Raw genomic sequence first — 24,662 nt, 5'->3', positions numbered from 1 at the left:
ACTTGGAAGTTCTGCCTTCACAAAGCAGGGGGGCATCACTGGGCATCATGCAAGCTGCTGCGGGACTGCACATAACAGAAAGCGGAAGGATGAATTTGCTCTCCCCTGGTTTGCGGGCCTTCACACTCAGGGGAGAACTTGGGATTCCGGCTTGCAGACAGCAGATCGCAGGATATCTCCATCTCTGTGACCATATGAGTCTACTAAGCCCTCCTCTCTCTGTCTTTCTCATAGGTCTCTCCAACAAACCCTAACATAAAAGTAAAAAGACATTAAACTTTCAAATCTACTAAATAGCTAGCTGTAGAATCCAGACGTGCCCAAAATTTGGGAAAAGGAGAATATCCTTGGCTAGAAGCCAGTCATTGCTGCAAAATGTGTTTTCCCAAGAGGCAATTTTACCCCAAAGGCAGTTAAGATCTTCTCTTCTCTTTAAGCTCTAAATCCAAAAAGGTACTTTAAAGATTTATTTAAGCACTAAGCAAGTGGGCAGAAGATTTCTGAATTACATGTCTGGCATTAAAACACAGGGTGAAAGAACCTGAACTAACCTAGAATCTGAAGTGGAACTATTATTAGTCTGAGTTATTACTGACCTCAAGGAACTACCATCCAAGCCAGGGAGAGACAGCCCCCAGGTATTTATAGAGAGATAAGGAATGCTACCAGGCCGGGGGAAAAGAAAAGGTCTAACTGAACTGTTGAATATCTCTACCAATGATTTCCATAGAGCTCAAGGGAATAAATTTCCTAAAACTAAAAATGAATTCACACTGAGCTGACTGAACAATACCAATTAAATCTAGCCTTGAGGGTTTGAAAACAAAGTTATGGTTACCTCTTGTAAATCAACAGCACTTAATTCTGAAGTGCAAAATATATGACTCTCCTTTCCAAAAGGATGAATCATAGGGTCTTAGAGCATGCTGGACTCATCTCCCATTTACTCAATGCACTATGCGTTGGTTTTCTCGGTGTCTGCTTAAGACAAAGAAATTTCAAGAACTTCAGTCCTACTGGGAGGAAGCACACAGAAACATTAATTACACATATAATTCCAGATCAAAGTCCTTTACATTACCCAGTGCCACTGGAGAAAGACCAGGTATGGCAAAGCGTCCCCACAGGCTTCACAATGAAGGCAACTGAAGTGGCCCTCAAAGGACTGGAAATTCTTTAACGGTACTAGGGTGTGGTAAGTGTTTGCAAAGGCCCCAGTGTGCAAGACCTAACTGCCAGCTGTGGCTGCCAGCCTGCAGTGCTACTGGGAGGTGAAAGAAGCTTTAGGGGATGAGACCCAGCGAGGAGTTAGGTCGCTGGGGGTATGCTCTTGAAGGAGGCACTGGGACCCAGTCACTTCCTGTCTCTTTGCTTCCCTACTGCCACAAGTGAGCAGTAACTGTCACTACAGCCCTCCCACCACAATATGCTATCTTAACACAGGCCCAAAGCAATAGGGCCAGGCAAACAAAGACTAAAACCACAAGCCAAAATAAATCTACCTTCCTTTTCACTTGATCATCTAGGATACTTTGTTCTAGTAACAAGAAGCTGGACAGTACCAGCAAGAAGTGAGGACTCATAAGCAGGAAAGGTGTTCTAGGCAGCAGGGTCAGGAATCATTGGGGATACAGGGTTATGCCATCTGGTCAGCCCAAAACGCAAAGATGGTAGGATGTAAGGCTAGGAAAGCAGGCTGGGTAAGATCGCCCATGGGACCTAATGAACATCACAAGTCCCATCAATTTATCCTCAACATTGGACCCTGCTGAGCACCAAATGGACCTGACAACTGCTCTCTAGTTACAGCGATTTGATAGGGGCAGGAAGAAAGAAGACAGAAGTCATCTACCTCTTACTGGCAAAAGTGGGCATGGAAACAAAGAACGAATCCTGGAAGTCAAGGAAAGATCTAAGGGTGAAGTTTGGTCCAGATGTCAGTGTGAAGAGGATGCCTTTAGACAAAGATGCAGAAGTTAGGAGACAATGTATGAGCAGAAAAGAGAGGGGGAAAAGTGACCAGATTGGTTAGGAAACTCTCCCGAGATTTTAGGTCTCCTTAACACGGGAAATAAGAGTGTGGAGTGGTACAGTCATGTGGCTCCGCTGCACTCTGACGAATGCCGTGTGAGGCCACAGGGCTTGTGCCCACATGGTCCCCAGCCAAAAGGTCCACACCCTGCCCCTACTGAGTTCACGCAGTGCTGAAAACACTTCTGTAGACAATCCTGCCTTGACTGTCCACAACGGGATCAGCTCTCAGTCCTGTCATACGCTTTCACAGAAGTTGTACACTTATTTATGTGACTATTTGATGAACACGCCATCCCCCTGAAGGGGATCAGGACATGCCAACCCAAAACATGCTGCCATGGCATATTATGGTGAGAAACAGGAAATACAGGCAGGACTTTCAGGCCTTCCCTGCTACATAAGAACAGGTCAAACCATTTCCCATAAAATGAGATCTTGCTTTCCCTGACCTTATTTGCCAGTCTGAGAATCAACACCAAAATGGACCTGTACAAACAAACTAAACCCTGCGCTTTCATTACTTCTCCAATGTACCTCTTGGAGACTGCCCCACAATTTATTGCCTCTAATCCAAACCCCTTTCTCTCAGTATTTCTTCCCAAATTTATCATTTCTTTATACAGAAGGCACAAGGACTTCCATGTATGTGTAAAATTTTAATGAAATGTGTGCATGTTCTCCTATTAATCTGCCTCATCTCATGTTAATTCCTAAGCCCAGCTGGAGACTCGAAGGAGGTAGAGGAGAATTCCTCCTCCCTATACCCCACCCCAGGCTGCGAGCTCCTGGCAGGTCCCTCCGGCTGCACAGAGGGCTCGATAAGTTGTACAGAGCGGATGGGAGGAGGCACCATGCGTAGAGCTTAGCGAGATGATGTGCGCACCTGAACATCCTTCTCCAAGACAGGGCTGAAGCAATGAGCAGATCTGGTCAGAAGAAAATCCTCATGGTAAACAGAGGGGGCCACACATCTGAAGCCATGTGGGGAGGGTGAGGGATTATGTGCACATGGGATACTATGCAGTCTGGGGTGTTGATGGGGGACAAAGACTGACAGGACAGACTATAGCTCAAAGGCTGGAAGTTTCACATGACCACAGAAGGGGTGCTGCTCTGGAGAGTGGTCAGAGGCATACCACCCCTTGTGCAGCTGTGGAGCAGACGAGGAGCACAGGCAGAGGCCTGCATGTGCAGAGTAGAAGTCCCTCCTCCACTGCAGCACTCCTGGGCAGTCCTTGTCTGCCTGCACGTGAGCTCCACAAGCTCTTTCCCTGTTCATGACCCACACTGCCTCTGCACCTGGGCCCCGTTCCGCACCTATTCTTTTCTTCATGTGCCTCAGCTTCATACATATGCCCCACTCACTGCCATCGTAATTTGATCACTTCACACACCCGCTATCATACACTGCTTTCCTCCACAGCACTGATCCCAAGTTTAACCAGGATGTGGTGAATCTTTTAATAACCCATCGTTGGACCCCTCAGGCAGAGGGCACAGGGCACTCTCTCTTCCATGCAGCACATCTAGAGTCTAGACCAAGCCGGACCCACAGGCCAGCCGTGAGCCATGCATACCTGTTCACTTCCCAGCCTACACCCAAACATTTACAATTGGTATTTCCCCAAGAATTATGTATAATTTCACCACCTTTTCACCCTGCCCTGGAAATAGCTATTTGTCCCCACTTCTGTTTTGTGCCTCAGACCAGCCCCACACAAGGTGGGTCTGTAAATATTCACCACAGCCTGTGATGGATGCATCCAGGGACCAAGGGTGAGCGCTTAGACTTTATACAGCAACTCGACGGGGAGTTTATGACTGATGACTCCTGTAACACAAAAACACGGGTCTCGGATTTAATGTCTTTTCCCCCATTCATTTTTATTGTATGTTTCAAAATACCGATCTTTGTCATACTGGAAAAATCTTAGTCTGTCACCATAACTGCTTTGAGAAGCACTCTGAGGCAATGCTTCTTTACTGACTGCTAAGAGCAGCACAGCCTCTCCTTCTAAGTAATTGACTGACATGGCAACAAGACAGCAAAACCTGGATCCCAGCAACAGTGAACTTCCTTTATCCCTCTGCTGTGCACTAATGCTGTCTTTCTCACATAACACGGCTCATCTCAAAGATGAAACAGAATCTTTAAAAAAGGCTTTTTTACTGTTTCAGACAGAGCAGTGACAGCTCAGATCCAGAGACCAACGGACATTTTGGTCAAGACATGAAAAGCATCCTTGGCCAGATGTGGTGGTGCATGTAATCCTGGTACTCGGGAGGCTGAAGCAGGAGGATTGCTGCTAGTTTGAGACCAGCCTGGGCTACAAAGTGAGTTCAAGGCCAGCCTGAACTGCAGAGCTAAACCCTATCTCAAAACACCAAAGGAAAAAAAAGAAAAAGCATCTTTACACATGAGCCTTACCAGTTGGCCACCATGCCCTTTTCCCTGTCCTAAGCGTATTAATTCTGGCTTACACAGATCTGAACACAAAGAAATGCAAGGTGCACACAGCCAAGGATGGACTGTTTGGCTCTAACAAGCATGGTATTACTGTCGCTGCCACCAAGTCATGCACACACATACCCACACATGTGTACAGCTGTAAGGAACAGGGTCTAGATCAAGCATGCCTGCCAGCCCTCTACCCTGCACTGCACTCAGCTCTGCCTTCTGCCTCTCCTAGCACCCTCACGATGGGGTCTTAGTAGCTGGACAGCTCCTCACCTACCTGGCTCCCGAAGGTGGCTTTTCCTAAGGCTCAGCCAGCTTGGCCTGATTTGTCTATTAACCCCCTTAAAGATTCACCAATAGCATTATTATTGCTTCTTGTGTATGCTCTATCTACTTGCCAATCCAGATGGATACTTGACTGCCATATTGCCAGCAACCGTAGGAAAAAAATGCCCTTAAGAGCTCAGAGAACTCCCCAGGCAGCAGCAGGGGGGCATTCCCAAGAAAACACATGACAGGGGTTCACTGGTGTCCACTGCAGGAGGTCCACCAGCTAAGTCAGCACTCTTCCTGCTCCCTGTCCTACTCCTCACTGGGCTAATGCGCCACCTGAATCCTTAACATCTCTACTAATTTCCAGCACAGACAAAAGCCTTATTTCACCACGAATCAAATTTCCATGAAATAGGTATTGCCAGGCATGAAACATGAGCAATGGGGATCTGCTTTCCTAGGAATTCAGTTTTTTCTCTGGGTTGGTGGTTTATCTGAAGCAAGGCTCCCTTTAGAGCTGCATGACAGCTCAGGAGTAGAGCACTGGAAAGCTTGTGCCACACCCTGGGCCCAGTCCCCAGCAGCACAAAGAAGGCTCCGCAGAGAACCACACAAGGGTGAGAGGGTGCTGGGCGGACCGTCCTTGCATTGCACTAACATGGTGGGTGCACAGGGACATACAGAGTCGCAAATGGTGACCACGTGAAGACACTGGGGTCAACAGAGACAAACCAGAGGCCTGAGACATGCACGTCGTCAGGATCTCTCATTTGGTATTTCTTATTAGGAAAGTCACATTTCAAGGGCCTTCTGCCATTTCTATCACGGGGAAAAGGCTGAGTTTGTACTGGAAGCTAAGACAGACCCTCTATTTCAGTACTGCTTTGTACAAAACTTGAAATTTTAAGAATTCCTTGAAGCCATGCTCCCAATAAATATCATAAAAAACAAGTAAATGTTTCTTTTTTGTGATCTCAACTTCTGAATGTGTTTGCACCCTTTATCCTATCTCTCTCGCTCGCTTCCCTTTAAAGCTACTTCACTTTTTGCAACTGTAGCTCTGTTCGATAAAGCACTCATCAGAACTGACACAGGGGTCAGCCTGGGAAGCAGGCGTCCCACACAGAAATCCCACCTTTCTACTTATTCGCTCCAATCAAAATAAGGAAAAGGTGGCATCAGACCAGATGAGGAGATAACACTCTGAAACTGCGATTCCAGACTGCACGACAGCTTACTGCCCAGTGCACAGCCCTGCCCGGGGACATCTCCAGTAGCTACCCTCCAACCCAGCACAGAGCCCAGCAGCTCTCCACAGAAGGTCAAGCAAGGAGGGCCAGCCACCTCCAGCTTTTCCTCCCACCTCGCCCTCATCCCCAACAGCTTCTCCCCAGAAATAACTAAATGCATGAGCTCACCCACAGGGAGAAGACAAGAGGCACCACACCCACAAGTGGCCTATTTATAGAAAGTGTTAACACTCCTCTGGGAAAGACACCACAAGTCTCCTTGGAAACGCCCAAGCCAGCCCCTCGTGGAATTCCAGCCTGCTGATACCAGAGGCTGAGAAAGCACCTCTAAAACAAACCAAAGCCAAGTCGAAGAGGTACTTACGGTTTCCCCCCAGGGATTCCTGCCAGGTTGGGAGGGATGGTGGGTACTCTCATGTGGGGAGGAGGATCGAACCCAACCTGGAAATGAAAATAAGGCATGGCAGACTCAGCTGATACAGGCAGACACTTTGTTAACACCAACTTTCCATTAGAAACTCCTGCATTCCCGAAGTGATAGAAATGGGAAGAGTGGCAGGAGCAAAATTCTTCCAGAGAAAAGGATACCATGACACACATGAGACAGTCCCCATAGGAATGTAAGTTCCACTCGGCCCACAAGCGCTGACCAAGCACAATGCTCCTGGCGTTGTGGGGCAGGTGGCTCTTTTCTTTGTGGGCTCCATCCTGGGCTTTGAGGATGGTTAGCAGCTCCCACAGCCTCTGCCCTTGGTGCCAAATGCACTCCCCAGATGTGCTCATCAAGCGTCTCCAGGGACAGAGCTCCTCAGCAGATACCATTCCTCTAGGTTAATGCTTAAAGGTCCGCACGTGGACTCCACACTGTGCGCGACACACAGCCACCGCCTTACTTTTAAGCTCTCTTGTCTCCACTGCAGCCCTCCCCACAAATGTTCCATCAAAGAAAGATGCCTTTTACAGCCCTCCACACCACAGAGGGTGTTAGAAAAGGAGGGAAAGGCACGTGAAATACTCTGAACAGCTAACACAAAAGCGTCCAGAATGTTTGCTACAGGAGACTTTCACTCCCCCTCCAGATTCAATCTGTGAAGACTGCCCACATTGCCCGTCAATGCAGGCTGCATTTTCTAGGTTAAAAGTGGGCTGTCTGCCAGCATGTATCTTTATTTGATGATAGCCATTCCTTCGAGAGGAAGATGGCAGCTCAGTAATTGTTTCAATCTGCATTTCTCTAATGGCCACCAATGTTAAACATTTTTCATGTATTTACTGTCCAAGAACTGTCTATTCACTTCGGTTGTCCACTTTTTGATTAGGTCTGAAAGCGGGGCAAGAAGACGAGAGCCCAGCATCATGGTTTCACACAAGCCATACTACTGGAAGGACAGAATACATGGTCATAGAAAGAGGAAGCTATGGCTTCTAGAGTGCTTTTTCCTATGATTTAAATAGAGGGGGGAAAACATTTCAACAAATTAAAAGGCTTCTATCACCAGAATCATTTCACCAGCTTCGAATTCAAAAAGTCTACTTTAGCAAAAGAAAACCAGATGCACTCAGGCCACCAAAGGAGCTTCTGGATGCTGCACTTGTTCACGCTGGACAATAAGTGAGCAGCCAGCACGCCAGCGAGGCTACTGGGACGCCAGGTCTCTGTCTCTGGGGTGCCTGCACTCCCTGCCATCAGCCTACCATGGGGGAGCGTCCATAGGCCACGACAGCAGCGGCGGCGGCAGCGGCGCTCATCTGGGGAGACATGTTGTGCAGGCCAGCGTAGGCAGCCCCAGGGCTAGTCAGTTCACCGTTCATGCCCGCATGGGGCACCATCCCAAAGGGTGCAGGGTACGGGCCGGGCACTGCCAGGGGTGTCCGCAAACCAGCTGCTGAAGACAAACAAACCACAGATGATTCTCCTGAGAAACTGAGTCAAACCCTCAGCTCGCGTCATTTGTCAGTGTCATTCTATCTAGGGAGGCTTTGGGGGAATCGGGGGGTCACTCCCACTCACCCTGGATCCACTCTCCCCTGGAGCCTAGCCTCTTTGGGACAGAAAGGAGCCAGAAGCACCACCCACACACTTCCTCACTGGTGTATGTGGCAGCCCTGGGAAGTCGGGGGAACTAGCAAGCATTACTGTACTCCGTTCACAGCAAACCAAGGCACGGGCACTAAGTGTTTCCCTGACTGAATAGTAAAAGAAGACTTTCTTGATGAAATCCAAGATTTCTCCTTCAGTCTCAACTTTCTATTCCCTGGTACCAATTCCAAATGAAAACCAAATCCTAGACTGATTTCTTTGGACTCAAGTTGTTACCTTTCCCTCGCCTAGCCAGGAAGGTGGAGTTGAACGTTCCAAGTATGTTTCTTGATGGGCTGAGTCTCAGACGCCCTCTCTGCTCCTACTCAAGGACAGCCTGCTAATTCCTGAGGGATGCGCCAGCAGAAAACCAGCAAACCACAGATGGCAAGATGCACATGGGCACAAAAGTGGCCATTCAGTCAGTATCAGCAAAGTCAGACACACAGTGATAGTCTGGTAAGGAGCTTACGTCCAGAATAATTATCAGAAACTTTACTGAAGTGCCTAGGATATGGATTTGTGAAAAGAAAAGAAAAACTGACTGGAAACAGTTGGAGATGACACAGGGTGCAGCTGCTGAAACCCAAAGACAAACACCTGTCTCTTGCCGAGCCTGATTCAGGGACAGGAAGAGATCCCCTGAGCGCATTCAGATTCATGGAGAAAAGTGTGCCAGGAGATTAACAGACAACACATCAAGCCAGGAAAGGAGGTACAATCACAGCACAACGAACTCTGATGCTCTACCCGCTTGGTTGACGAGGGGCTCCATGGCTGGCGGCTTGCCGAGGCCTGGACGGAGTCCTGGAGTGGCACTCGTGCCCGGCGTTGGCATGTCGCTCCGAGGCGTCGGTGTGCTGGATTTTAGAACAGGCGTGCTGGCTTTTTCATGCTGGTATCATTAAACAAATTAAATGAGTATTAATTTTAATCCAAGCCATATTACACAATTTATCACAACAGCAGCTGGGACACTGGGCACCTTCTAGCTACTCCCTCAGCCAATTTTCATAAATCCACACAATGTTGACAGCATTAACTTGTGAGCGAGAAATGTTGACCTTTCCTCTTCCTGCCAGAATTAAAACTCTAGCTAGAGACACAGAACACGATCACACTTCTTCCTCCACAGATTTTATTTTAAAAGAATTTCCATCAGGCTTGTGGATTTTGGCACTAGACCAAGTAAGACTGGTGACCACCCAGAGGACAGATCCCAGCCCTCAGAGACACACGCCTGGCCTTCATGTGGCGGAGGGGGACGGTCCACTCTCACAGTAGGGAGCCCTGGAGTTGAGACTAAGGCAGGAAATGGCAGGTCATCAGTGTCAGTGCCAAGAGAAGTGAACCGGTGTCTCAGAGGCACAGGCCCTAAAGACAGCCTCACCGCGCTGGGACACCTGCCCTGATCAGCCTCGGGAGTTCAGTGTTGCCACCACGCAAGTGGGGGGGCTCAACACCACCTCGAGGCAGCAGCAGTGTGACCAAGGCGCCTCAGTCTTCCACACCCACTAACCACTGGCCAAGATGCACTGTGGTGTGGGCTAAGGAGCGAGCCCCACTCTTCCCGGCGTGGACAAGTTCCTCGGCTTCCTCCCCCTGGGTGACATCAGATAGCACCTGGGGGGCTGTGTAGGGGTAATGAGAGGTCAGATGACACACTCAGTGAAGCGTGTCAGGTGAGTACATGATCCCGAGAAGGGGCTCTGCTGCATGCCATGAACCCCAGCTCCTGGCTTTCCCCAGGGCATCCTGTGTACGCTTCGACCTTGGTGACTCCCTAATACCCAGGCATGCTCTGTAACATCTCCTGACAAGATGAGTCAGTCACCAAGTAAACAGGCAGCTCAACAAAATCAAGACTTCCCCAAACTTTTGAGGTCTGAACTAATATTTGCCAACTGGCAACCTTCTCAGAACTTTTCACCACACACACACTTCTAAGACAAGGCAGTGAACACAGCAGCCCATGCAGCCCATGCAGCCCCTGTAACCCTGGCCTGAAAGACGTGACTACAGAAATAATGCACTTCGTTCATATACAGGAGGGCTTTGCTCTTTTTTTGTTTTTTGGAGACATGGTCTCACTGTGTAGTTCAGGCTGGCCTCAAACTTGTGGCAATCTTTCTGCCTCAGCCTCCCGGGTGCTGGGATTACAGGTGTGCACCACCACGCCCAGCTCGAGATTTCACTTTTTAACACTCACTATAACCTCATTTACACATACTTCAGGTTCGTGTGGGCCACAGAGAAAAATACACTGCTCAAAGAGGCAAGCATCTGTTCTCTACCTACCAAGCTCATTTCTTTGGATTTCAAAGAGGTAGAACTTCCCGAGGAGGCCGTGGATGCTGGGCTGCTGGAAGCATCTTTCTTGAGCAAGCGGTTTTTGTCAATCCCGTTTTCCCGGGGCGAATGAGCAGGACTTGCACGCGGGGAAGCAGGGTCCTCAATATATAGAATCAAAAGTTTTCACACTGTAGTTTTTCATGAATAGATGTTTCTACTTTTTTTTTTGTGCAATACTTGGGATTGAATCCAGAGCCTTCTCACTGAGCAACATCTCCAGCCCTTTTTTACTTTATATTTTGAGACAGGGTCTCACTAAATTAGCCCAGTTGGGTTTAACTTTTGATCCTTTTGCCACAGCCTCTCAGAGTGCTTGGATTACAGGCATTGCCACCACACCAGCTAATTCTTTAAATTAAGGAATACCGAAAGTCTTTTAGATGGGAGGTGTGTGACATTATCTAGCAATGCTATTATAATGAACAAGATGTTATTTGTTAACATATCCATAATCATATCATAAAGAAAACAATCATGCCCAAATTCCACTCCTAGAGGGCAATGGAAAGAAAGGAGAACCAGACATTCAACTTAAAAACCCCAAATGACTAAGGAATCAGATGTTCCGGGGCGCGCAGGGGTCAGAAGTGCTGGGATTCAACCCAGGGCCTTGAGAACACTGTGCGAGCCCTCTGTCACCAAGCCAAAACCCAGCCCAGCCCAGATTTCTTTTTAGAGGAAAGGATGATTGTGTCAGACTATTACTGCTCTCAAACAACCATTAGGTTCTTAATTCGTTGGATCATTCTCACACTACTCAAATCATTCTGAGGACAAACTTCAATGGAAAGAATCATTACCTCGTTAGATACATCCACAACTAAGTTGTCATCACTTTTGTCACCATCACTGTCCTGTAAAAAGAAAATTTAATGCTGTTTGTTTGTTTTTTTGGTACTGGGGATTGAACTCAGGAACTTGCGCTTGCTAGGCAGGTGCTTGTGCCACTGAACTATATCCCCAGCAATGCTGTTTGGTAAAAGCTAAGAATGGGTTTGGGCAGAGTTAAATTTCTTACTGTGGTTCTGGGTGGCAGAAACACTAAGCAATGGGGCTGGGGATTTAGCTCAGTGGCAAAGCGCCTGCCTGGCAAGCGCAAGGTCGTGAGTTCAGTTCCTGGTACCAGAGAAAAACAAAAACAAAACAAAACAAAGAAACACTAAGCAATCCCTTGAAACCGGATGTAGCTGCACTCCTTTCCCCACTGCCAGCCTTGCAGCTAACTCCACACAACCCGCCCACCACACACACATGGAGCAAGGCAGAGCACCAGGCAGGAATTCTGCAGCAGCAAAGCAGCTACCCAGTCAGAATTTGCTTAAAGGACAGGGCAAGCTGCAAAAACTTGGTACACTGTAAGGGCTCAATAAGTGTTTGTAATGGCTGAATCTTTCTTGTAATCTGAAACTGCCTCTTTTCATCTGAAATCTGCATGCCCATATTTCAGTATTTTTCATTCAATTTCTAAGTAAGTACATGATTTCATATCACTGGTTTTATGGGTATCACCTTGAGGAGACAGCCAGCCAATCAGGCACTCACAGACAATTCATAATTGTAAAAACAAATTTACTTATTAAACCATTTTCCTTGAGGTTTCTTACTGGTTTCAAAAAAAAAGAAAAAAAAAAAAAAGCTCTAACCTCACCTGAAAAATAAAGCTCTTTAACAATCAGCTTGGAATATTTTTGGAGAGAGGAAAAGAAGATGGGTGGCAGCATTTAGAAGGGACCCTGTTCTGTAATACTGTCTCCTCATAGAACCGTAAGATTTGTTCATCAGAGAAAATCCCAAGGCTACACTGAGTTTGGAGAAGATTCAGAAAAGCTTTTCAATTTAATGATGCGATTACTCTCTATGTCAAAGGTTAGGCCAGGCTGAAAAATATATGTTCTTAGCCAAAAGGCCTTACGCGTTCTTTTAGTGAAGAGAAACATAATAAGCCTATTTTAAAAAGGAGAATAGCTCAATGGATCGCAGTTCTTGAAAAGGAGTAGGACCTTAGTTTATGACATAAAAACAAAGATCCTTTTACTGATGTCACTGTCACTTAGGATGACAGACAATGACTGAGAAATGTCACCCGTTATCCACATGAACTTCTGTGGGTCCACTGTTCAGGTTAGAAAGTTTACCCTCAGCTCTGACTTCAGACCTTAAATTTTTTTTTCAACCATCCCTGAAGTACTACACAAGGGAGATGCAATTTATTTTCTTCAATTGCATCTTACAAGATATACTTCCGTCACTGTTTGAAAGGTTACCATGCAATTCATTAGTAGCAACAGAAAAATTTCACAGGGTAACCCAAAATAAGAGTTCCCTGAAAAAAATATTTTCATGAAAAGAAAGAAGAAAACTAACAATAAAATGTGTTTTCTCTTAGTAAAGCCCACAGAAAAGCACAAGTGTTCTCAGTATTATGGTGAAGGAAGATAAACCAAAAGGCTTTCCCTTTCAGGAAAAGGAAATTCTAAAAAACGTCCTGACCATATATAGGCTGAAACAGCACACACAAAACAAAACAAAACAAATAATTACTGTATATTAATGTTACTTTTAAATTAAAAAAAATAAAAACCATGCTTTTCTTTTTAATTCACAACAATTCCACACATGTATGGGGTACATGTATAATTCAACACATGAGCACAGTGTGTGACGACAAAATTAGGATAACTAGTACTTCCATCTCCTATCACTTCTTTGTGCTTGGAACCTTTCAATTCCTCTAGTTCCTCGTAAGATACAGAACAGGTAGCGAAAAACTGTAATAATCCTACTGTGTTGCAGCAGGCCAGGGATAGAGCTCAGCTCAGCACCTGCCTGGCAAGTGCAAGATCCTGAGTTTGATTCCCAGTACAAAAAAAGACAAAACCCACGGAGTTGCAGAATATGAGAGCTTACTGCTACTTAACTGTACTTTGGTACCTGTTATCCAACCGCTTCTATTCTAGCACTGGATATCACTTCTAATAGAAATCTGAAGGGAGACTTTCTGTCTTTTCCAATGTAAATCTTAGTTCTGTATCAGGCCCTCTGCAAATCTGAACAGTCTCAGCATACTATATTTCTGGTACATCTATAGTCTGAGCTCTTTTCCATCAGAGTCTCCAACGCCACCTATTTATTACCCCCATGCACCTATCCAAGCAGAAATACTGCACCTCCTGCAAGTAGGTAACAAAGTTATCATGTAACCTATGGATTCTGGGTCACTCACTGTTAAATAAATTATAGAGTCAAGCCTTGCAATGCAGAACTGAATTTCAGGATGTTTCCCAGTTTCTGCAGACCTAACTGTGGACTGACTTGCAGACTTCTGGCAAAATATCACTCTTAGGACTGTGTTTGAGAATCTTAAGGTAGTAATAGTATAGATTTCAGACTCAGAGCACCTCCAAAATCTGCCTTTAACCAGGACCTTCGACAATCATTGAAAAGCAATAGGCTTCATTTCTTTGTGTATAAAATGAAGATGATGGTACCTAGTTCATCAGTTGCAGTGAGAATTAAATGAAATAGTCCATATGAGAGCACAGGATTCCTGGAACCAACAAGCTGGTGTCCACCAAATGCACTCTCTACCGAATTTACTCTCTCACTGGCATCAGCTTGAGCAGGCCCTCAGGAAACAAAGGCCTAGGGTCTGAACCCACACAATCTGGACCCCTCTTCCTCCAAGGGCAACAGAATCGGCTCTCACTGATCCTGAAAACTCACCTACCCTGAAACAGACAATTAGAGACACCTAAGGCGACTCCAGGTTACTCACTGGCTACAGTGTTTATGACCCTAAGACCACAGCCAAAGGCTCAGGCCTGCCTTGGGTCTGTGAATGAGGTTTCAGCTGGACCTGAGCCCTCACTCCACTAATCAGTCATGTGAGCTCACCTGTGGAGGGTGAAAAGATGCCTCTGATGTGCCTCCCACTTAAGTATGACTCACTACAGAAGGCGGTGACCTCTACCTTACAACTAAGAGGAGCCTGAACTTCTTACCAGAACATCAGAACAGCATGCAAAGGATATTCCGCAACTCCACCATTTTTACTTGACAGGAATGGCCACCAACTTTGCAGGGCCCAGGACAAAGTGAAAATGCTGAGCCTTCATTCAAAAACCAGGATTCCAAGAGGCTGGGGCAGGGTCCTTTCACAAGAGGGGCTGGAGCCATGGGGCCCACGAGGCAGGCTCCACATTCAAGGCTCCTCATAGGACCATAGTACAACGTCTAAAATGCAAAACTACACCCAATAGAGGTATAATTTACAGCCTTAGAGGGTAAGAATAGTCTATGTAATATGAGAACCTACCTCTTTTCTCTATTATGTTAAAGGGGTGGAATTATTGTGGGAATGTTAGCGCACACTTGAATACTGACTGAAAAGGTGAGCAGTAAGCAAACAAATCTACTTGAAACCTCAGATTTACTTACATAGTGGCTGGAATCCTTATCATCGACCTTCCTTTTTTTGATGTCACTGGAAAATTCAGGTCCATTTCTGCGTTTATCTGTACCTCTTAGACTGTCGGGGACCAGGAGAGAATTACTCTGCAGAGCAAAGGAAAATAATAATAATAATGATGATGATGATAATAATAATAGTAATACTAGTGAAAATCAAAGACTGCTTGCAAGGCTTCTCTGTACATATGAAAACCAAAGTGCATGGGAGCACTGTCTCAGACAAGTGACACCCATACAGCCTTTCATCTCATGAGGCCAGCCTTCTGCAGACCCTGATGGCAGACACTCCCTCCGCATATGCAGGGGTCCCTGACTCCACAGTGGAGCCACTCAACCTGAGCGGGCCCCTGGGCTGTACTCACTCAAAATGCTCTGTTCTACTTAGCGCTGGGGGAAGGGAGCTTGCTGTGTGAATGTGGATGTGTTTTTATTCTCTCCTACTTTGACTTTCTAGTCAGGAAAATGAACAGGCTCTAAGCAGCCTTGAGATTGCTCTATTAGGCATATTCTCTAACTCTAAGGGTCACTATGTACCACTCTCAAAGGACATAAAGGAAGCAGGTGGGATTAACAGCATGGGTTCCTAAAAGGCAAATCACATTTTCCACAGCAACAATGGCAAAACTTTTGAATTCTTTTAATTTATTGTTGAAAATAAGATTTGGTGCTGCTTGCCAATAGTACTGAAATTTAAGACCCAAAGGGGAAATCTCAGCCAGCGAATCTTCAATAGCAAGACCAGCTCCCTGACACAAAAGCAGGAACAAGGACTAATCTTTCCACAAACCACACAGGATACTTTCATTGGCATACACTGAGTGCAAACTGTTGACCCAAAGAAAACAGGCATTTTAGATACTTGGGGTCACAAGACATGATCTGACATCCCTTCAATCCCCACCTCCCCTCCGACTAAAGCATGGGAACCGAGTTACAATGAGTTCTTTTAAGTGCAAGATTAGCATATGCAAGAGGCAATTTGTTCAGTAATGTGCTACTGCCTTGAACAATGCTGAATGAGCTGTGCAAAACCTCCTTTCACAAAGCCCAGATAACCTCAATTTTGGGAAAGATGTTAGAGAACTAAAGCGGGGCTGGGGGTGGGGGGACGTCCAGGTCCAACAAACACGTTGGATGCCTTTTGCTGTCATAATTTAAAATAAGGAAACCTTCAAGTTAGATTAAACCTAATACAATGTGTACCCAGACCAAGTATTTCACGTCACATTTTAGGGCCAGCCAGTGACCAGTCAGGTGCTGGTTCTCAAAGCTCCCCTAGGAAGAAGACAGACCCTGCCATAGGAGTGTGTTCCAGCTCAACCATGGGTACGAGGGAATCAAAACTGGGGAGCAGAAGGCAATCCGAAGCCTCTTGGCCCACGTCAGGGGCTAACTCAAGCCGGCTGAGCTCTTTTATTCCTGACTATTCAAGCTACACAAATGCCAGGAGGCTTAAATAAAAAGGTGGAGAGATCCGAGCAACTCAATATGGAGAAGCTCAAAGTCACCCCTTTTCAACAGTGGCTGGGGCTGAAAGGTGAGCCACTGGGTCCCTGAATTAATCACCTCGATAAAGGTCAGCTAACAACTACCCCTCCAGCCCAGCCTGGCTGACTAAGTTGTGCTAAGAGACTAAGCACAACTCCCGCCCAGAGCTGAGCAGCATCGGGAGAAGTGCTCTGATGGACGCACCTGTCCAGCCCCAGGTAGTCTCAGCCCCCAGGTCTCCCCCAGACTCCGCACAGGCAGCAAGGGTCGGGCTGTGTCTTGCTCAGGCACTCAGGGAAAGCCCCAGTGCCTGCTTCACATCAGCTGGATTTTTCTCCCCTCAACACTTGAGGACTAAACTGAAGGCCTTTACACTGAGATATGTCCCCAGCCCTTCTTATTTGAGAGAGGGTTTCACTAAATTGCTAAATTGCCCAGGCTGCACTCCAATGTGTGATCTTCCTTCCTCAGCCTCCTGGAGTGCACCACCACATGCCTGGCTTCTGCTGGCAATTTTTAGTCTCTCCATAGGGCTTTCTTCAAAGCCCTCCTGTGTAATTAGCACTGGGCTTCCAATCCACCCAGTCATTCCCAGACCACTTTTTATTGTCTTATTCTCAAAACAATGTCAACTGGAATTATGAATACAGAAGTAAACTACACTTCTGTTAGAAACAGTAACGTTTCTGCAGCTGAACCCTAGACACTGTCGTGCTTTAAGTCCTCTGCTTCCGTGATGTAGCAGTGACTACTGCAGTTTTCACTTGGGCAGCTTGAATGAGGTCTGTACTGAATGCGTTTTGAAAGGCTCTGAAAGTCCCTCTAAATTCGGAGGGAACTAGTAATTAGCACCCCTGCTTATCTGAAAATTGGCCCCAATCAACTGGCAAACTTAGACAAGTTACACAACAGGCCATCTCTTCGCACCTCTGATGCTGTGAAAGTGGTTCAAAACAAGGCAGGGAGAGGGCGGCCTGAAGGCCTGGCAGGGAGGCATACCGCGACCCACCAACCGGCACTTGGAGGCTGTCTACCTCCAGGCTGCTCACCGTGCACTCCATCCCAGCAGCCCAGGTTCTATGTGTGCAACTAAGCAGCTGTCTGGTCTGGCCACCAGCTCAGCTCTTCTTAATATGAGCAAAAAGCTTGGACCTAAGGCGCAGCACCGGCAGTGGCAGCACTGCTATAGTGTTTCAGCTATGGCTTCAAGGAGCTTCATCTTTGGTTCCCCCATCTGCTCTCTCTCCAGAATCTGAAGCAGCACTGCACAGATTGTTCATGTCTTGAGATACCAAAGCATTCTGTGCTCACATACCATCTACTGCTTGTGCCCCAGGGCTGAAGGAAGAAGGCGGTGGATCATCCTGATGGTGGTTGGCAGCCACTTTCACATTTAAGAACAAAGAGATAAAACTGATCACTGAGTGAATATCCTTTGCTCCTTCAAAATTTAGGCTCCAGTGTCATAGAATAGTATAGTCCATGTTATACAACGAACACTTAAAAAGAGGCCATTTGTAAAGGAATGACACTGAGATTGTTTCTCCTTGGGTTATTTATAAAGTCATTCCAAACACAAAAGCCACAGCAACTTTGAAGATGTATTTTTCATCCCGTGGTTTTACCGGAAACCAGGTTTCACCGGAAACCAGGTTTTACTGGTTCAATGTCTGGGGACCAGGTATCAGCCTAGGTCAGCCAGCTCTTCCTAAGGCTAGGGATGTGGCTCAGTGGTAGAGTGTTTGTCTCACATAGACAAGGGCTTGTTTCCCAGCACACACACACACACCCTGCCAATTCCCATTATGTCAAATTCCTTTTCAGAGGGGTGATTTCTAAGCTGTTTCTGTACATAGAATACCTGTACTGAAACACAAATCATTACTCCACACAGGCTCTTTAAACCCTCATGCTTAACATTCTAACATGCATGACAATGTCTGATGTACACTTTCTCTGATCCTCCCTCCAAACCACTCAGAGTCCCCTGAGTTATATAAGCCTACCAAACCAAACATGTGAACACTTAAGTTAGGAAAAAAAAGTCTACCTCAAAATGAACTAGCCAGTGTGGGCAACAGAGCAAAGCTGTCTCTAATAGTAGCCCTAACAGCAATAAGAATAATAAAATGAACTGAAGAGTCTCAGATTCTTGGTTTTCTATTCAGGAGCACTGCATAGCCTAGGACTCTGGTGGAGCCCAGCACCAGCTCACTGGGACACCACTCTGGACATAACAGCTCTAAAGACCAGAGAGCTCCTCCCAGACGCCACACTTCGCAAGATTCTAATCTACTACATAGCATTCAACAAGGAGAATTTTTTTCAAATATTTATCTGCCAAATAAATATTTAATCACAAATCAGTTTTGATCAGCATGAGAACCAATGTTGTCATACTGACTGATAGACTCAGCCTAGCCAAGAAACTCAGTGTTTTATTTCACCTTGCAGCTGGTAAAATTTAAGGTTCTGCCAGGATTTTTCCAACACTGTAAATACTGGGCAGACTTTGATTACAAATGTCCCAAAGACTGGGATTTCCAGATTGTATATAAGTTTTCCTTTGTTTTAAAATTTTGTTAAGAAATGAACAAAATCATTTTCTTCACCTTATATTTCCTATAGGAACTCCAAATAGGAGTTATATAGCCTGTGGAAGAAATTACAAACCCGAGCAAATCAAGACTTGAAGACACAGTGTTTTCAAAACAATCTAAAATTCTAAAACCATAATGATTTTCTATACCTTATGTGTCCCACATGCTTAAGAGTGTAAAGCCAAGGAAAATGCTAAAGGGAAAGACAAGTCTGACAAGTCACAAAAAGGGAAGAAGAAAAAAAAGATTCTTCAATAATGTTCAGGGCTAGAGACACAAAGTGGGCCCAACTCAGGTGCAGCCACCCTGGGTCGCTCCTCATTTACAGGGACAACTGCATGAGACAGGCGATCTTGTTGTGTAGCTCCACACCCAGCAGGTCGCGCCTTCTTAAATCAGCCTGGGAATCCTTGGGAATATCTGCCTGGGGGGGGGGGGCATCTTCACTGGCAACTGGCAAACCGTTTGGCACTGGTAAACTGTTTGGCTTCATAAAAATCACATCTACCTGCACTAACAGTGACAAAAGAACAGAACCACTATGACGAGGGGGAGAGGGGTAGACAGAAGACACAAGCAGCTCTTCCGCAATACAACCATGTGCTCTCCCTCCCTCAAGGAATCAGACCCAGTACAGTTCCCACATGAGAGCTGTGCTTCATGAGACATAAACCGGGACCTCTCCTCTGTGCCAAGGTAGCCAGAGTCAGAAAAGTATGTGAACATAATAGGTAGAAAAGGCCGATACACATTTTTAGCAAAAACATCCCAGTGCAATTGGAAACCTGTACCTTCATCTAAGGATGGAGCAGCGTATGCAGAAGAGTCTATGGATCCTGCAAAGTACCCAGCAGACTCAAAGGAAATGCTAAGGTCTGAACTTTCCTCTGTCACGACTGTTCAGAACCACAGATGCGCTCTGCAGTCTCTGAACAGCCTCTTGACACTAAGGTACCAGATAACAGAGCTTCCACACGGGTAAAGGCCAGTCCTTAGGGTCTTCTTCCAAGAACGGGATTTCCCTTTAGCACTTCAACAATCACAGCTGTTCACATCTACTGAGACAATTCTGGAGGGGAACTGGAGAAAACGAAGCGAAGTTTGGTGAAGTTGTACACTGCTAATACTGCTGAACACTAGTCACAGAGGCCTACAAGATCTCCAACAATTCCAGACCCTGACTGAAACCACCAGAAGCAAATCCAAACAGGAAACCCACTCACAGGTATAGCAAAAGCTAGACAGGTTTCCCTAATGGGAAAATAATGCACATTATTCAAATGGATTTCGTTAGCTGCCACAGATTTCCCTTGGGAACCTTCTCTTTCCTGAAGGAAAGTGTTTGTGTCAGAGGAACAGACTGGAAACTCATGACACCTCATTTATCCTTGGTTACACTATGTCAGTGGGAACCTAATTTGCTAGCACACTCTATACTGACAATTAACTTCTCCGGGAACATTAAAACAATTAGGTAAGGACCCCATCGCATCTGTGATCAGCCTCTGTCTACACCTGGTTCCAATTAAGCCATCACCCTGAACTGCACCTTGCACTGCAGTCCGACTGGTCACTCACAGGTTCTGCTGACATTTTAACTAATGCATTTTTAATCCGATCATTAATGGAATCCTTGCTTTCAGGAACATGGAGAAATCAGAAAATACGTCCATATGACAAGTACATCAAGGCCTGGTGTGCAGCGAGTCAGAAGAGTACATGTTTCACAACTTCCATGCAAAGTATGAGGCACAACTTCCATGCAAAGTATGAGGAAGAACCAACATGCTCCTGCTCCCCGACCTAGGAACCTGGGCCTATCAATGTGGCAGGCAGCGTAGCCTTGCAGGGGGCCATGACCAGTAGCCAGTGAATCCGGAGCTGGACAGCATGCCAAACCATACACTACCTCCTCACCCCATCTTGCCTTCCCACCCTCTTCCAGGTAAAGCAAAACAAAGCAGATTAACTCTGGCAGCCAAGAAATGTAATTATTTAGAGAGAGCAACAAAATGGAGCGGTAAGCCGCACAGAAAGAAACTCTTGAGAGCGGCCATCCAGATGCTGGAATATAGCAACGTGAGGAACACGAGGAGGGAAGTGGGTCCCCTGGACCAAGGAAGGATCTAAAATGTGAATTGAAGCCCACAGAGAGAGTAAAGACAGAAACTTCAACAAAGAGGAAGATAGTCGGCGGTGCCTTCTCCCCAAGAAGGGACTCACTGTGGGAGAAGAGCAGCTCAAACCTGCAGACACAGTGAAAGCAGTCCTAAGAGGGAACTTTACAGTAGTAAATACCCATATCAGCAAAAAAGACTAAGGGCAAATAAACACTTTAATGTTGAACCTCAAAATTCCAGAAAAAGAAGAGCAGGCTAAGCCAAAAGCTCATACAAGGGAGGAAATTATAAACATCAGGGTGGAAATTAATGCACTGGAGCCTAAGAAAAACACACAAAAAAATCAATGAATTGAACACTTGGGTTCTTTTTTTTTTGTACCAGGAATCGAACTCAAGACCTTGCACTTGCCAGGTAGGCGCTTATGCCACTGAGCTACATCCCCGGTTCCAGTTGTGAAGGATTAAATAAAATTGACAAACTTTATCCAACTTTATCAAAAAAAAGAAAGAAAAGACTCAAATCCATGCAATTAGGAATGAAAAGGGTGAAATCACAGCAGACCATGCAGAAATCCGGAAGACCATCTTCACCTACTTTAAAAACTTGTGTTCTAATAAGATGGAAAGTGCAGAAGAAATTGGCAGATTCTTAGATAGATATAAATTATCAAAGCTGAATCAAGAAGATATAAACATCCTAAATAAACCCCTATCAATGCAATCAAAGATATAATTAAAAACCTACCAACTAAGAAAAGCTCAGTCCTTGACAGATTCACTGCTGAGTTCTGCAAGAAACTTAGAAAAGATCTAATATCACTACTTCTTAAAATCTTTAATGAAATGGAAGGGGAAGCAATACTCCCAAATTCATGCCTGGAAGTAAGTATTACCTGATGCCAAAACAAGAGAAGGACCCAAATAAGAAAGAAAACTACAGGCCAATTTCCCTGATCAACATAGAGGTAAAAATCCTCAGTAAGATACTGGCAAACAAAATGCAGCAAATCAAGAAGACTATACACCATGACCAAGTGGGATTCATCCCAGGGATGCAGGGATGGTTCAACATACATAAATCAATAAATATAATACACCATATTAACAGAGCCAAGGACAAAAATCATATGGTCATCTCAATAGATGGAGAAAAAGCTTTTGACAATGTCCAGCACTCATTCATGACAAAAACCCTACAGAAAATTGGAATAGATTGTCTTTATCTCAATCTGATAAAAGCCATCTATGACAAACCAACAGCCCACATCATACTAAATGGACAAAAACTGAAAGCTTTCTTTCTGAAATCAGGAAAAGACAATGATGGCTCTACTCTTATTCAATGTAGTCCTGGAAAGTTTAGCCAGAGCAGTAACACAAGAGAAAGAAAAGGAATAAAGATAGGAAAGGAAGAAGTTAAATTATCATTATTTGCAGATGACATTATACTGTATATAGAAGACTCCAAAAACTTCACTAAAAAACTGTTAGATTTAATAAGCAAAGTCAGTAGTGTAGCTGGATACAAAGTCAATACTCAAAATATCAATAGCCTTCCTGTACAGGAATAACAAACTCACTGAGAGAGAAATTAGGGAAGCAATACTTTCCCAGTACCACACAAAAAAAATGGAATACCTAGGAATCAATCTAACAAAGAATGTAGAAGACCTCTACACTGACAACTACAGTATTCTGAAAAAGGAGATTAAAGAGAATATCAGAAAATGGAAAGATATCCTTTACTCTTGGGTAGGAAGAACCAATATAGTGAAAATGGCCATATTTCCAGAACTATTACACAGATTTAATGCAATTCCAATCAAAATTCCAAGAGCGCAGCTGACAGAATTAGAGAAAACAATCCTAAAATTCATTTGGAACCAGAAGAGACCTAGAATAGCAAAAGCAATTCTGGGCAATGCAGGCAAGGCAGAGAGTATCACAATCTTGGACCTGAAATTATACTACAAAGCTACTGTGATAAAAACAGTATGGTATCGGGGGGAGGCGGGAAGGAAGATGCAGACACAATACCAGACATACTCAACCACCTAATCTTCAACAAAGGTGCCAAACACATGCAGTGCAAGAATGATAGCCTCTTTAATAAACGGTGCCAGACAAACTGGCTCTCCACATGCCAAAGATTAAAATTGGACCTGTATCTTTCACCATCCACTAAATTTGAAATGGATAAAATATCTAAATATTAAAATGGAAACATTAAATCTTCTGGAAGACAGAACAGGTAAAACTCTTGAAGACACTGATATGAAGGCAGACTTTATAAATAAAACCTTGGTTTCACAAGAACTATCATCAAGAATCAACAACCGGGATTCTCATCTTATTAAAAAGCTTTTGCACAGCAAGAGAAACCAGGAGCAGAGTGAAGAGAACCCACAAGGTGGGAAAAAATGTTTTCTAGCTGTCACTCAGACAAAGGATTACTAATGTGAACTCAAAAATATCAGAACTCCTAAATTTAAGTCTCAATTCAAAAATGGGCATCTGAGATGAATATACACTTCTCAGATGAAGAAACAAAAATAGTACATAAATATATGAAAGAAGTGTTCAACATTACTGGTCATTCAAGAGATGCAAATTAAAACAATACTGAGATTCCATCTCACCTCAGAAAGAAATCAACCAATAACAAGTGCTGGCAGGGCTGTGGGGAAAAAGGAACCCTTTGCCTCTGTTGCTGGAAGTGTAGACAGGTGTAAACATTGTGTAAATCAGTGTGTAGATTCCTCAAAAAACTAGGGTTGGTGGGTGGGACATGGTGGTGCATGCTTGTAATCCCAACACTCGGGAGGCTGAGGCAGGAAGATTGTTGTGAGTTCAAGACCAGCCTGGGCTACAAAGTGAGCTCAAGGCCAACCTGCACTGCATAGTGAGAATCTGTCTCAAAAAGGCAAAAACCAAATAAACAAAAAACAACCAAAAAAAAACTAGGATTGGAGGTCTCATTTGATCCAGCTGTTCTTCTGGGTATTTTCTCAGAAGAATTAAAAACATCATACCACAGTGATATATGTGCACCCATGTTTAAAGTAGCACAATTTGTAATAGCTAACCTTGGAATCAACCCAAAAGCCCATTAACTGAGGAATGGATAAAAAAGATGTGGTTTTTTTATACAGTGGAATACTACACAGCCATAAAGGACAAACTGGAGACTTTTATAGATAAATGGACGCAACTTCTGATCATATCCGTAAGTGAAATAAACCAGACGCACATGTGTAAACACTGCATTGTTTCCCTAGTGAGAGAAGCTGAAGGAGTAAATAAATTCTAACATGTACAACAAATATTGTGAAATGATAAGAAACTTCAAAAGGTAAAAGAAACTGGGATAGGGAATAGAGAAAAGAAGGGAGAAGCAGATAGACAGAGAGATAGACTGATTTTTTTAGTTCATTGAAAAGGAAGGTTTGCGTTACTATTGTTTGGACAATTAAATACCGGTATCTTGTACTCTAATTTAAAGATAACAATATGCAATGTTTTCACCATTGTTACC

The 24,662-nt window shown here is 44.9% G+C and overlaps 1 protein-coding gene across 5 annotated transcripts in view; it reads right to left on the bottom strand.

Moving 5' to 3' along the window:
- Positions 1-24,662, bottom strand: part of Tle1 (transducin-like enhancer of split 1 (E(sp1) homolog, Drosophila)) — a gene marked incomplete at its 5' end in the record, with an annotated part of 91,868 nt that overhangs the window by 17,240 nt on the left and 49,966 nt on the right. For 4 of the 5 annotated variants that reach the window (XM_005410111.2, XM_013507549.1, XM_005410113.2 and 1 more), the window contains 6 exon segments: positions 6,380-6,456; positions 7,711-7,901; positions 8,846-8,990; positions 10,394-10,546; positions 11,248-11,301; positions 14,885-15,001. In XM_005410111.2, coding sequence (XP_005410168.1) covers positions 6,380-6,456; positions 7,711-7,901; positions 8,846-8,990; positions 10,394-10,546; positions 11,248-11,301; positions 14,885-15,001 — 737 coding nt within the window. 5 annotated transcript variants of the gene reach the window in all.

The sequence above is a fragment of the Chinchilla lanigera genome, unplaced genomic scaffold (assembly GCF_000276665.1).
Source record: "Chinchilla lanigera isolate Chin_1 unplaced genomic scaffold, ChiLan1.0 scaffold00129, whole genome shotgun sequence".
NCBI lineage: Eukaryota > Metazoa > Chordata > Mammalia > Rodentia > Chinchillidae > Chinchilla > Chinchilla lanigera.
The sequence above is the reverse complement of the archived record's forward strand: the minus strand, read 5'-3'. Positions and strand labels throughout refer to the sequence as shown.